The sequence below is a fragment of the Bombina bombina genome, unplaced genomic scaffold (assembly GCF_027579735.1).
Source record: "Bombina bombina isolate aBomBom1 unplaced genomic scaffold, aBomBom1.pri scaffold_575, whole genome shotgun sequence".
In the NCBI taxonomy this organism is placed as follows: domain Eukaryota; kingdom Metazoa; phylum Chordata; class Amphibia; order Anura; family Bombinatoridae; genus Bombina; species Bombina bombina.
The window spans coordinates 79,124-94,068 of NW_026512818.1; the positions used below are offsets into that span (position 1 = coordinate 79,124).

General features: G+C 37.9%; 1 protein-coding gene across 1 annotated transcript in view; it reads right to left on the reverse strand.

Annotated features, from left to right (window-relative positions):
* The window catches only part of LOC128644543 (3-hydroxyisobutyryl-CoA hydrolase, mitochondrial-like), a 215,400-nt gene that overhangs the window by 77,752 nt on the left and 122,703 nt on the right, over window positions 1-14,945 (reverse strand). Inside the window, exon 7 of the mRNA XM_053697120.1 lies at window positions 4,377-4,455. Within this exon, the coding sequence (XP_053553095.1) occupies window positions 4,377-4,455 (79 nt within the window). The remainder of the gene's footprint in view (window positions 1-4,376; window positions 4,456-14,945) is intronic.

Below are 14,945 nucleotides of genomic sequence, written 5' to 3' on the forward strand. Positions count from 1 at the left end.
TGTAATACCCTAAGTTATTGCCTGAGGCATAAAAATTAGAACAAAGATTATGAGAACATGTGGGTATTAAAGCTTAAAGGGATAAATTAAGATACCCATACCCAACAAAAACCTGAAAGTGATTCTATAGACGGGTAATAAACATGAAATCTCTCATTTTTGTTATGTATCCGCCATGGTGTATAGGGGATCTAAATCCCAAAAGCAATAATAAAATATAGGAATATAGAAATGATATAAGTCAATCAATTAAATATATAGGGGCATATTTATCAAGCTCCGGTGCAATTCTGAATATGGAGAGCGTATTGCTCTCCGTATTCAGCGAGGTCTGGCGGACCTGATCCGCACTGTCGGATCAGGTCCGCCAGACTTTGAGAAATTGGGGCCATAGTATATAGTAAATAAGAATGAGAGGTAATATAGTTACAATGCTTTGCGTAGTTTGGACCTCTGATATACTAAGGGGAGGAACGGAGAATATAGAACACAATCAACTAACAGCAGTTATATACATGTAAATAAATGTATAAGCAAAGCTCTGCTCTTTCGTAGTCACATCAGCCCATACAGTAGAATTATAAGACTTTTAGCAAAAATATGCACGAAGCTACAGCAGTATTCCTAAAGGTTTTGAAAGCTCACACTTCAATATACAAGAATCAATACAACATAACAGTTAGCAGTAGTATAATAATGTTTTAGGGAATTAGGATGACCAGTGCAATAAAACTATGTAGTGTTAGGAGGCTGAAGATGAAGAGCTGCAGGGGTTAAACTAAGTATTGAAGGAATTCACAGTCCTAATGTATTGGGAGATCCCAGCAAGGGAATTATCTGCCTTCTTGAGCTTTGATTAAACATAAGAGACCTAAGATACAGTGTAGGCCATTCTGGAGTCTTGAGGGGTTGCACTGAGGCGGTGAAATATAGGTATGCATGTGATGCAAAATAAAGTATAACATATAAAACCACAAACTAAAACTCAATTAACGTCAAACCTGCAGAATATACAAAATCTAAATAACGCCGTCAGCATAACACTGGAATGTACTGGGGTCTTAGGTAACACCATAGTCAGCCAATTCCCGATCTAAGTTCGCCGGGAACTCTGTGTTGAAAGTCCTGCAAGTTGATTAGGACTGAGCGTAGCCTACGATTTGAGAAGCTAAGTGCGGTTCCGGATGGGATTATGGAGTGAACTGCCAGCCAGAGGTGCAGCGATTCCGAAGCCTGGTCACAGCAACCAGCTGCATCTCCCCAATGCGAGGCCAGAGACAGCAAATGTATTTCCCCATCTGGGTGCAGAAACGGGCTGAGATGTGTTAATGCAGAGATCCGCTCAGCGGTGCGCCGCTCCTCCCTACAACTCAAGGTAAGAACCACAGGTTTCTTCTCAGCTTTGCCTGGAGAGAATGATCCGGCCGAAGATGGTGTCTTATCCATGCTCCCATACCTTGTAGTGAGGTCTAGGTACGTTCCTGACTTCTCTTCCAGCGGTATCACGGATTGCAATAATTCTAATTGACCCGCAAATAGGGGATCAGTAGCAGATCTCGAGTTAGCGGGTAACTTGACTTCCGTTGTCTTGGGGCTGTACTTTAAAGCCTCAGTGAGTGCGTTAAATTGAATGTCCATCTTGTGAGCAATATTTATAAGCAGTAAGTGCAAAGTCTCATAGTTCTCCTCCATTATGTATATGCAGTTGAGAAAAACAGCTCAGATCGGGAGGGGGTATTAGTGCCAAAATTACTAGGCCGTCACCTCGCCTCTCTAACTGTCCAAAGTAGCTCCAGCTGGGATGATTTCTGTGATATTGGTATCAGTGAATGCAGCGACACCCCTAGAAGCAGTATCACATTGTTATTAATAGTAGATTTACAGCCATGGTATAGAAAATTAGCAGATTATCCCTTAAGGCATTGGGAGCTTCCATTTTTTCATCCCATCATGGCCGCTATCAGGACACGTCCCCCGATTTTCTATCTTTTAAACAATAAAAATGTTCAAGTAGACTATCCCTTTAAAAAAATATAAATTATGCTTACCTGATAATTTCATTTCCATCTAAAGGGGAGGAGAGTCCACGGCTTCATTCATTGCTTGTGGGAAATAAGAACCTGGCCACCAGGAGGATGCAAAGACACTCCAGCCAAAGGCTTAAATACCTCCCCCGCTCCCCTCATCCCCCAATCATTCTGCCGAGGGAACAAGGAACAGTAGGAGAAATATCAGGGTATAAATGGTGCCAGAAGAACAAACTAAATTTAGGTCCACCCACCGGAGCAACGGGCGGAAGCCGTGGACTCTCCTCCCCACGATGGAAATGAAATTATCAGGTAAGCAAAATTTAAAATTTCCATCTAAAGGGGAGGAGAGTCCATGGCTTCATTCATTACTTGTGGGAACAAATACCCAATCTCTAGGCACCACAGCCTGTAAAACCTTTCTCCCAAAAACTGCTTCCGTCGAAGCAAAAACATCAAATTTGTAAAACTTTGTAAAAGTATGTAAGGAGGACCAGGTAGCCACCTTACAAATCTGCTCCATAGAGGCTTCATTCTTGAAGGCCCAAGAAGAAGCCACAGCTCTAGTTGAATGAGCCATTAACCTCTGAGGAGGCTTATCTCCCGCTGTCTCGTAGGCCAAGCAAATCATGCTCATCAACCAAAAGAACAAGGAAGTTGCAGAGGCTCTCTGCCCCTTGCGCTTCCCTGAATACACCACAAAGAGAGACGTAGTCCATCTGAAATCCTTCGTAGCCTGAAGATAGAACTTCAAAGCTCGAACCACATCCAAATTATGAAGTAACCTCTCCTTAGAAGAAGAGGGGTTAGGACACAAGGAAGGAACAACAATTTTCTGATTGATGTTACGGTTGGACACAACCTTGGGAAGAAATTCCAAACCAGTGCGAAGAACAGCCTTATCAGTGTGAAAAAACAGATAAGGAGGCTCACAATGCAAGTCCGCCAACTCAGATACTCTGCAAGCCGATGCAATAGCCAACAGAAATAGAACCTACCAAGAAAGAATCTTAATGTCAACAGAGTACATATGTTAAAAATGAACCCTCTGCAACACCTTCAGAACAAACTTCAAACTCCAGGGATTGTCTAAAAACAGGCCTGATCCTAGACAGAGCCTGAACAAAAGACTGAATATCAGGAAGCTCAGCAAGCCTCTTGTGCAACAGAACAGATAATGCCGAAATCTGTCCCTTCAAGGAACTGACGGCAAGCCCCTTCTCCAGTCCATCCTGGAGAAAAGACAGAATCCTTGATACCTTAACCTTATGCCAAGGATATCCATGCTTCTCACACCAGGAAAAGTAAGTACTCCACACTTTATGATAGAGGCGACGAGTGACCGGCTTCCTGGGCTGAACAAGAGTATCAATCACTCTCTCAGAAAACCCTCTCTTGGCCAAGACTAAGCGTTCAATCCCACACCCGGTCAGTAGGAATGCCTCACAGGAAAGCCCCTGCACTAGGGAAAAAACGGACCAAAACTGCCGAGCAAATACTCCCGGAATTAAACTAGGTTCACCAATTGCCAGAGCCTCATCTCACACATATTGCAGCAATAAAACAATAAACAATATTATGTATAACCCCCCCTCCCGTTCAATAACCCCTATACTAGGGATGTTAACCCTTGATTCTATAAAGATAAAAGGTATCACACTGTGTCCCTGTCTTCTGCGTTAAGTAGTAAATTGAAAAGTTTTTTACAAAGAAATGTATTTCTATTTAAAGGGACAGTCTAGTCAAAATTAAACTAACATGATTGAGATAGGGCATGCAATTTTAAACAACTTTCCCATTTACTTTTATCATCAAATTTTCTTTGTTCTCTTTGTATTACTTCTTGAAAACTAAACCTAGGTAGATCATATGCCAAATTCGAAGGCATTAAAGGCCGCCTTTTATCCCAGTGCATTTTGACAGTTTTTCACAGTTGGAGGGCGTTAGTTCATGTGTGCCATATAGATAGCATTGTGCTCACTCCCAGGGAGTTATATATGAGTGAGCACAGATTGGCTAATATGAAAGTCTGTCAAAAGAACTGATATAAGGGGCAGTCTGCAGAGGCTTAGATACAAGGTAATCACAGAGGTATAAAGTATATTAATATAACCGTATTGATTATGCAATGCTGGGGAATGGGTAATAAAGCGATTATCTATCTTTAAAAACAACAATATTTTTGGAGTAGACTGTCCCTTTAATGAAAGCCAATACAAAACACTGATTAACTACAGTACTCTTAATATATATTTAAAACTAGAGACTGATGTCCTGTCACTGCAGATGTCTTACTTGCTAGTAAGGTAGTTTAGGTTATTCCTGTGGGTATAGTGCTATTATTCGTACCTATTCCAGTCTCTGGCATCGCAAATAAGGTCTTCTCAGAAGACACTCTGAAATCTCCATGGACTGATAAACCAACACCCTGAAAAAATAAATAAATAAATGTATCATTACTTTATTTACAAGCCAACTATATTAATCAGATTAATATAAATGAACACGCAGATAATACAATGTTTACAAAATGAACATATTTCAAATAATCTGGCAAGAAGGAGTTTTCATTAAAGCAGCATTGTTTTTGAAGTGGTCAAAATATTTTACTAGTGCACAGAGAAGATAAAAAAGGTTCACTCACTCTTTAAACAAAAGTTGCATAATTTTAAGGGAGGTATTTGCACTTTAAGGACCAGATTACAAGTGACACGCTAATTAACGCTCCCGCTCGAGCATTAATTGCGCTAGAAGTAAGATTTTTGTGGGTTACGCTCTTATTATGAGTTGAAAGTGAACTGTTTTTCATTTTCGCTCTAACCGAACGAGCGCAAAAAGCTGAAGTTAGAATATCATGTGCGCGTTCACCTATTCCCCCATAGAAGTTAATGGAGAGAAAAAAAACACCTCGCTCTTGTGCAAACCCTACTGCATACTCTTATGTATGCTAACACAACATGAAAATATGAATATTTCACATTCCAGTGTTCTTCACATAGCAGAATATGTTATGTTTATTCATAAATACATATTTCTACATATATCTGATGGGGTTTTTGTACAATATATATCTATACTTATATACATAATTATATATAGGTTCAGATATATATAGAAATATCAATTTAGTAATAGAACATATTCTGCTATGTGCAGAACATTGGAATCTGAAATGTTTACAGTAAATGCATAGCTAAACCCTTTATTAAATATGAATATTGCATAAAAAATATTTTTCATGTTTTCATCTACCTAACTGCAAAAAAGGGCTCCAATGCACTTATAGACATAAATATGTATATATATATATATATATATATATATATATATATATATATATATATATATATATATATATATATATATATCTGCAATATCTATAAAAACATATTTATAAATATACAAACACGGAGAGGGGACTGCACTCTCAGACTGGACTGGGTACACATCCATGACCCTGCAACATGCTCCACATTCGGTGCTAATAGCACTCTCAGGAAGCTGTGCTGTCTCCAGAGTCACAGGCAGTTAACCCCAGACAAGCCTGGATGCAAGGCCCATAGGGAAAATTACAAAACAAATTAATACAACACACATAGAAAGTTCAGCACTCGCTTACAAGCTCTCAGCTAAGATTAAAAGCAATTTTTACAAAATGACAAATGGCACTACTTAAAGTATCAGGACTGCCTAAGATTTACCCCTGATTAAGAATATAGTGAATTATCTCCTATATTCTGGGTTTTGGTGCTAGTGTATTTGAGAACAACTGTAATTACAGATGTAGTAAGAAGAACTTACTAGTTAAAGAATACACGTCTTAGCACACTAGGCTGTTTGTGTGTAATTTCTACAAGGTATAATACACCTCTAATTAATGAGTGAAATTAGTACTAGTGAAAAAAATAAAATTTAACTTTTATTAACTTTATAGGATTGAAATTAAAACCACACTTAAGTTGACTTCAGTAGTTGAAATGTCTATCTCAGAAGGATAATGTGTATTTCTATTCCTGCCGTTCTTAGCTTGTATACATGCAAATTATACAGGGAGTGCAGAATTATTAGGCAAATGAGTATTTTGACCACATCATCCTCTTTATGCATGTTGTCTTACTCTAAGCTGTATAGGCTCGAAAGCCTACTACCAATTAAGCATATTAGGTGATGTGCATCTCTGTAATGAGAAGGGGTGTGGTCTAATGACATCAACACCCTATATCAGGTGTGCATAATTATTAGGCAACTTCCTTTCCTTTGGCAAAATGGGTCAAAAGAAGGACTTGACAGGCTCAGAAAAGTCAAAAATAGTGAGATATCTTGCAGAGGGATGCAGCACTCTTAAAATTGCAAAGCTTCTGAAGCGTGATCATCGAACAATCAAGCGTTTCATTCAAAATAGTCAACAGGGTCGCAAGAAGCGTGTGGAAAAACCAAGGCGCAAAATAACTGCCCATGAACTGAGAAAAGTCAAGCGTGCAGCTGCCAAGATGCCACTTGCCACCGGTTTGGCCATATTTCAGAGCTGCAACATCACTGGAGTGCCCAAAAGCACAAGGTGTGCAATACTCAGAGACATGGCCAAGGTAAGAAAGGCTGAAAGACGACCACCACTGAACAAGACACACAAGCTGAAAACGTCAAGACTGGGCCAAGAAATATCTCAAGACTGATTTTTCTAAGGTTTTATGGACTGATGAAATGAGAGTGAGTCTTGATGGGCCAGATGGATGGGCCCGTGGCTGGATTGGTAAAGGGCAGAGAGCTCCAGTCCGACTCAGACGCCAGCAAGGTGGAGGTGGAGTACTGGTTTGGGCTGGTATCATCAAAGATGAGCTTGTGAGGCCTTTTCGGGTTGAGGATGGAGTCAAGCTCAACTCCCAGTCCTACTGCCAGTTTCTGGAAGACACCTTCTTCAAGCAGTGGTACAGGAAGAAGTATGCATCCTTCAAGAAAAACATGATTTTCATGCAGGACAATGCTCCATCACACGCGTCCAAGTACTCCACAGCGTGGCTGGCAAGAAAGGGTATACAAGAAGAAAATCTAATGACATGGCCTCCTTGTTCACCTGATACTTGGTGAATCTCTAGGTTACTCTAATCAAAATACAGAATCAACCTCTTAATGCTCTTCTAATGTGGCTGGTAAAGAGCTGTGATAATAGTGGGTTATCTACCTTGGTGTGTTAATTCCCAGTTTATTATGACCCTGTTTCTAGTTATACTGACACAATAGAAATATCGTAGAGGATCACATAGGTGAATAATCTTAGAGATTTAGATTAGTTCTTCTCACAGAGTTAGAGATTAATTCAAATAGTAATTGTTAGAATACAAGTGTTACTCTCTTCTACAGTGTGCAAATCAACTCTAAGTTTCCAATGCTGTAGTGGCAATGGTTATACACTTGACTATAATTGTGTCATAATTTCACACAATTTGTGAGAAAACTCATATTGAAAGTATTAAAGAATACTTCCTAAGTATCTTGGCAACAATTAATCTCTGAAAATTGTATCTATATAGTTATTGTCCAAACTTTAACCAATTTATAGAAAATAATAATGTGGTTAGGAGCTTTAATAAAAAATGGTTGTACTATAAGATCAGAGTTATGTTGTAAATACTCAGCTACATATAATATAAGTGTCAGCTTTATACAACTCCTATACCTTCTTATTGGTAATATACATGGTCAAATAACAAGTAAAAAAGACAATTCTAAATATCAGAGCGTGTAGTTGCATTGACTTCGTTTTAGCACTTGAAATCACCCAAATCTCTGTGCAATAGTATGTTAGATTACATTTAGTTATTCACTGGGATGTTCATTGGCTGGCTCAAAATCGCTTCGCAATGTCAATACTGCTTATTGTGATCTGTCAGGTACAAGTGTATTAATGATCTAAAGGAGTACAAGTAAATTTCATATTAAGTTGCGACTAACAATTTGGCCACAATGTTTACTTCTTATTATTCTGTATTGTAACATGTGATCTACAGCCGTATTTGTTGCAACTCGTCTTACTGTTTATACTCTTATCATTAATTACATGCTTTCGTAGCACCGGTGCACAGCATAACTGACTGTAACTGTAACAGAGTTTGGCTGTTGTGCCTGTTACTGTTAATTTTGTGCTAATCCGTTACTATACCAGCATGCACTTTGAGAGTAAGGGAGCGATGTATACAGCCCTCTCTAGCACTCCACATTGATCGTATTTTTGCCAGTGGCTAACTGACAACCTGCATGCCTCAGGCACAGAGGAGGCTCGAATAGAACAACGCACAATAAATATATTATAGACTACAGTAAAAACACAGGAGCTCCTAGGACTCCTCACCATTTCCCTAACTCTCCTGACATGTTTCGACGTGAACCGGCTTTTTCAAAGGACGTCGCGCAGTGGGAATTTCAGCTTTTTATGGCGTGCTGATTAACGCCCACTAGTGACATCACTCATGATTGAAACAGTTGATTGGGTCTAAAATTTGACTACGCCTCCATAGGGAGTTTCTATCCTTTCAAAGATATGAATCAGATAATCCCCCAATTGATAAACTGTGTAATGGTGTTATCATTCATTATAGTTGTCTGGTATTCTAATTCAGGATTGGATTAATAAAAAATGCAGATATCTTTTTTATATCTTCGTTACTGATAAATGACATAACCTCATTTATTTCATGTTTGTTACTTGAATCGTTTCATTGAGTATGGTGTTGGCTCTTCTTATTTAGACTGCAGAGGTCTAGGTGTTGTAACCATGGCGTTAAATTGTTGAATATGTAGTACTACTACCTGAGAAAAAACTAATAACTGGTCCTCCCCGTTCTTTTAGGTACATAACGTAGTAATCATATATACTAACGTTAACACCTCTATAATGTTGTCTCAGTGTGCTGTGTATAGTATCCTTGAGTTTTGTTATTCGTATGAGATTTTGACATCAGTTTGTCTTAACTGTAGAGTGTTTCTATACTCTTGGTGTGCACAGTTTTATATGCATAGTCCCAGGGGTCCATCCGATAAAAATCGTCGCCTGCAAAAGCCGGCGACGCCAAGATTTAAGCTGGTTTGGTATCCTATATACGGCATAACCTAGAAGTTACGCGTGTATATTTCTGCCGTCGCCCGTAGTTTTTTGGGCTATAGGCAGGTATACCAAACCAGCGCAGTTTGGTATCCAATATGCAGCGTAAGGACTTACGTGGCGAAAATGGAGAAAACTTACTTAATTTTCACCTCGCCACAAAAAGCAGCCGTAAGAAGCCTTACGCTGACTATTGGAGCCCCGTAACTCCCTAAACTGGCTGCTAAAATAAACCTAACACTTAACGCATGCGCAATGTCTATCTCCCTGTCAACCGCGATCTTCTAAAATAAACCTAACACCTAACGCATGCGCAATGTCTATCTACCTGTCAACCGCGATCCCCCCCCCCCCCGAAATCCCTAATAAAGTTATTAACCCCTAAACCGCCGCTCCCGGACCCCGCCGCCATCTACATAAACTAAGCCCCCACCGTGAGCCCCTAAAACCGCCGCCATCTACCTTATCTATCCCCTAATCTGACCCCTTACACCGCCGCCACCTATATAAAAATTATTAACCCCTAATCTAATCCCCCTATACCGCCGCCAGCTATATTAATATTATTAACCCCTAATGTAAGCCCCTTACACCGCCGCCATCTCTATTAAAATGATTAACCCCTAATTTAATCTACCTACCCCGCCGCCAGCTATATTATCTATATTAACCCTAAGTATATTATAGTTAATATAGGTATTACATTATATATATATATTAACTATATTAACCCTAATTATATTAGGGTTAATATAGTTACTATAGTATTTATATTAACTATATTAACTCTATCTAACCCTAACACCCCTAACTAAATTTATATTAAATTAATCTAATTCATTTATAAACTAAAATATTCCTATTTAAATCTAAATACTTACCTATAAAATAAACCCTAAGATAGCTACAATATAATTAATAATTACATTGTAGCTATGTTAGGGTTAATATTTATTTTACAGGTAAATTGTTAATTATTTTAACTAGGTATAATAGCTATTAAATAGTTATTAACTATTTAATATATACCTAGTTAAAATAATTACCCAATTACCTGTAAAATAAATCCTAACCTAAGTTACAAATACACCTACACTATCAATAAATTAAAGAAACTACAAACATCTATCTAAAAATACAATTAAATTAACTAAACTAAATTACAAAAAAAAACAAACACTAAATTACAAAAAATAAAAAAAAGATTACAAGATTTTTAAGCTAATTACACCTATTCTAAGCCCCCTAATAAAATAATAAACCCCCAAAATAAAAAAAATTCCCTGCCCTATTCTAAATTAAAAAAAGTTCAAAGCTCTTTACCTTACCAGCCCTTAAAAGGGCCTTTTGTGGGGCATGCCCCAAAGAATTTCTTCCTCCAAGCGGCAAAGAAGAATTCTTCCTCTGGCGATGTCTTCCTCCAAGCGGCAAAGAAGAATTCTTCCTCCGGGGACGTCTTCCTCCAAGCGGCAGCAAAGTCTTCATTCTTCCGGCGGCATCTTCAATCTTCTTTCTTCGCTCCGCCACCGGTGGCGGAGCATCCATCCCGGCCGACGACTGAACGACGAATGAGGTACCTTTAAATGACGTCATCCAAGATGGCGTCCGCCGAATTCCGATTGGCTGATAGGATACTATCAGCCAATCGGAATTAAGTTCGAAAAATCTGATTGGCTGATTGAATCAGCCAATCAGATTCAAGTTCAATCCGATTGGCTGATCCAATCAGCCAATCAGATTGAGCTCGCATTCTATTGGCTGATCGGAACAGCCAATAGAATGCAAGCTCAATCTGATTGGCTGATTGGATCAGCCAATGGGATTGAACTTGAATCTGATTGGCTGATTCAATCAGCCAATCAGATTTTTCGAACTTAATTCCGATTGGATGATAGAATCCTATCAGCCAATCGGAATTCGGCGGACGCCATCTTGGATGACGTCATTTAAAGGTACCTCATTCGTCGTTCAGTCGTCGGCCGGGATGGATGCTCCGCGGTGGCGGAGCGAAGAAAGAAGATTGAAGATGCCGCCGGAAGAATGAAGACTTTGCTGCCGCTTGGAGGAAGACGTCCCCGGAGGAAGAATTCTTCTTTGCCGCTTGGAGGAAGACATCGCCGGAGGAAGAATTCTTCTTTGCCGCTTGGAGGAAGACATCGCCCGGATCGGATCAGGAGTTCGTCCCGGTGTGGTGAAGACAAGGTAGGGAGATCTTCAGGGGGGTAGTGTTAGGCTTTTTTAAGGGGGGTTTGGGTGGTTTTAGAATAGGGGTATGTGGGTGGTGGGTTGTAATGGGGGGGTATTGTATTTGTATGCAAAAGAGCTGAATTCTTTGGGGCATGCCCCACAAAAGGCCCTTTTAAGGGCTGGTAAGGTAAAGAGCTTTGAACTTTTTTTAATTTAGAATAGGGCAGGGAATTTTTTTTATTTTGGGGGTTTATTATTTTATTAGGGGGCTTAGAATAGGTGTAATTAGCTTAAAAATCTTGTAATTTTTTTTTTATTTTTTGTAATTTAGCGTTTTTTTTTTTTTGTAATTTAGTTTAGTTAATTTAATTGTATTTTTAGATAGATGTTTGTAGTTTCTTTAATTTATTGATAGTGTAGGTGTATTTGTAACTTAGGTTAGGATTTATTTTACAGGTAATTGGGTAATTATTTTAACTAGGTAGCTATTAAATAGTTAATAACTATTTGATAGCTATTATACCTAGTTAAAATAATTAACAATTTACCTGTAAAATAAATATTAACCCTAACATAGCTACAATGTAATTATTAATTACATTGTAGCTATCTTAGGGTTTATTTTATAGGTAAGTATTTAGATTTAAATAGGAATATTTTAGTTTATAAATGAATTAGATTAATTTAATATAAATTTAGTTAGGGGTGTTAGGGTTAGATAGAGTTAATATAGTTAATATAAATACTATAGTAACTATATTAACCCTAATATAATTAGGGTTAATATAGTTAATATATATAATGTAATACCTATATTAACTATAATATACTTAGGGTTAATATAGATAATATAGCTGGCGGTGGGGTAGGTAGATTAAATTAGGGGTTAATCATTTTAATAGAGATGGCGGCGGTGTTAGGGGCTTACATTAGGGGTTAATAATTTTAATATAGATGGCGGCGGTGTTAGGGGCTCACTTTAGGGGGTTATAGATATAATATAGATGGCGGCGGGGTACGGGAGCGACGGTTTAGGGGTTAATAACTTTATTAGGTTGCGGCGGGGTACGGGAGCGGCGGTTTAGGGGTTAATAGCTTTTTTATTGTTAGGATAGTGAGGGGGGATAGCGGATAGAGGGTTAGACGTGTCGGGCTATGTTAGGGAGGCGTGTTAGACAGTGCGGGTGATTTAGACTTTAGTCAGGTTTTATAGGCGCCGGCAGTTTCTAACGTGACGCAATTCACTGGCGACTCCAAAAATCTGTACTTACTCAGATTTCTGGACATCGCTGGTTTGTGAGACTTGCGCCACTTTAGCAAGTGACGGCGCCGCATATTGGATGGCTCGAGTTGCGAGCTGAAACTGCGGGCGACGTGGGTTCCCTTGCTTGCGCCGCAAACTGCGATCTATATCGGATCGCGCCCCCAGTGTTTTTTTGCAGTTATAAGTTTAACATCCTACTTTTGATAGTAGTGTCTCAAGCTAACCATGTCAGCTCTGTAACTTGATTTTACATTAATAAACACTTACTCCTTAATTTTTCATATTTTAATTTAGTGTTTTCCAGTGATGTAAAAATGATGTGTTCAAAATGAAAATTTGTTTGTTATTTTTAAAGTGACAGAGTATATGAATCTCTGGTGAATATTCAAAGTGAAATCAAACAATGCACATTATTGTTAATAGTACATCGAACGTAAGTGTCTAATATAATTTCTTTGATGTGAATGCTTACTTGCTATAGGGCGTGAGTGATGTTGAAAATACATTGATCAGACTTTTCAAATACAGAGTCAATACTGTTGAGCGTGATGATAGAATTAATTACAAATTTAGTTAAAATTGGCAGTGATACAGAGTCATTCAAAAATTGTGTGCAAAAGTGATAAAAGTGTGGTATATGTGAATTAATCTATCATATGTTATTAATCATGACAGATGATGAAGGAGTTTTGTTGAGTTGACATCACTACTTTCTCTTGTAGGGTGATGACAACTGTTAGATGTAACTGTTAGATTTTAGACCTGCTGAATTGATCCACCCTCATATTTTGATGGTCTAATTATGTTTCTTAGAGAAAAGCAGAAAAATTATTATGTTCATTGAGGCCAAAAGGCTGTACTGTATTTAATAGAAAGATCCATCAACTCTCTGCTTGTAGAAGTCGTGTTTCAATGTCACTTCCTCAAATTCCCATTGTTATTGTCAAATGTTACCTTATACAGATCTTCCTTGTTGTCATACCTACATATGTTAAATTGCATTTGCAGGTTAGTGCATAAATGACACCTTCTGTGTGACAATTAATATATTCCTGAATTTTATGGATTTTATTAAACCGATCATGGATGTCATGTTTTTTTATCATATAGCTACAAGTACTACATGTCCCACATTTGTGTGACCCTTTGGATGTTGCTCCAACAGTTCTTTTACCCCCCAGATGACTTGGGCTAATCAGATCTTTGAGATTCCTTGTTCTGCTATAGCCTGTTTGTACTTTGTCTCCTAGTACTTGAGATAGAATTGGGTCTGATTTCAAAATGTGCCAGTTATTCTGAAGTATTTTTAATACTTGTGTGCTTTTGGGGTTGAAGGTAGAAATGAATCGTATTTCATCTTGCTGTGTTTTGGCCTTTTTCCGAAGTAGTTCTTTTCTGGCAGTTGACCTGCAATGATGTTCTGCCTTTTTTATCGACCTTTTACTGTAACCCCTAGCTAAGAGTCTTGAAGTCAATTCTTTAGCTCTTGCTTGGTAATCAGAGTCTAAGGAGCAATTTCGTTTGACCATGTATATTACCAATAAGAAGGTATAGGAGTTGTATAAAGCCGACACTTATATTATAAGTAGCTGAGTATTTACAACATAACTCTGATCTTATAGTACAACAATTTTTATTAAAGCTCCTAACCACATTATTATTTTCTATAAATTGGTTAAAGTTTGGACAATAACTATATAGATACAATCTTCAGAGATTAATTGTTGCCAAGATACTTAGAAAGTATTCTTTAATACTTTCAATATATGAGTTTTCTCACAAATTGTGTGAAATTATGACACAATTATAGTCAAGTCTATAACCATTGCCACTACAGCATTGGAAACTTAGAGTTGATATGCACACTGTAGAAGAGAGTAACACTTGTACTCTAACAATTACCATTTGAATTAATCTCTAACTCTGTGAGAAGAACTAATCTAAATCTCTAAGATTATTCACTTATGTGATCCTATACGATATTTCTATTGTGTCAGTATAACTAGAAACTGGGTCACAATAAACTGGGAATTAACACAGCAAGATAGATAACCCACTATTATCACAGCTCTTTACCAGCCACATTAGAAGAGCATTAAGAGGTTGATTCTGTATTTTGATTAGAGTAACCTAGAGATACACCAAGTATCACAAACCTCAATATAATTTGTAACTATACAAGCTAAGAACGGCAGGAATAGAAATACACATTATCCTTATGAGATAGACATTTCAACTACTGAAGTCAACTTAAGTGTGGTTTTAATTTCAATCCTATTTTAATAAAGTTAATAAAAGTTAAAAAAAAAAATTTTCACTAGTACTAATTTCACTCATTAATTAGAGGTGTATCATACCTTGTAGAAATTAC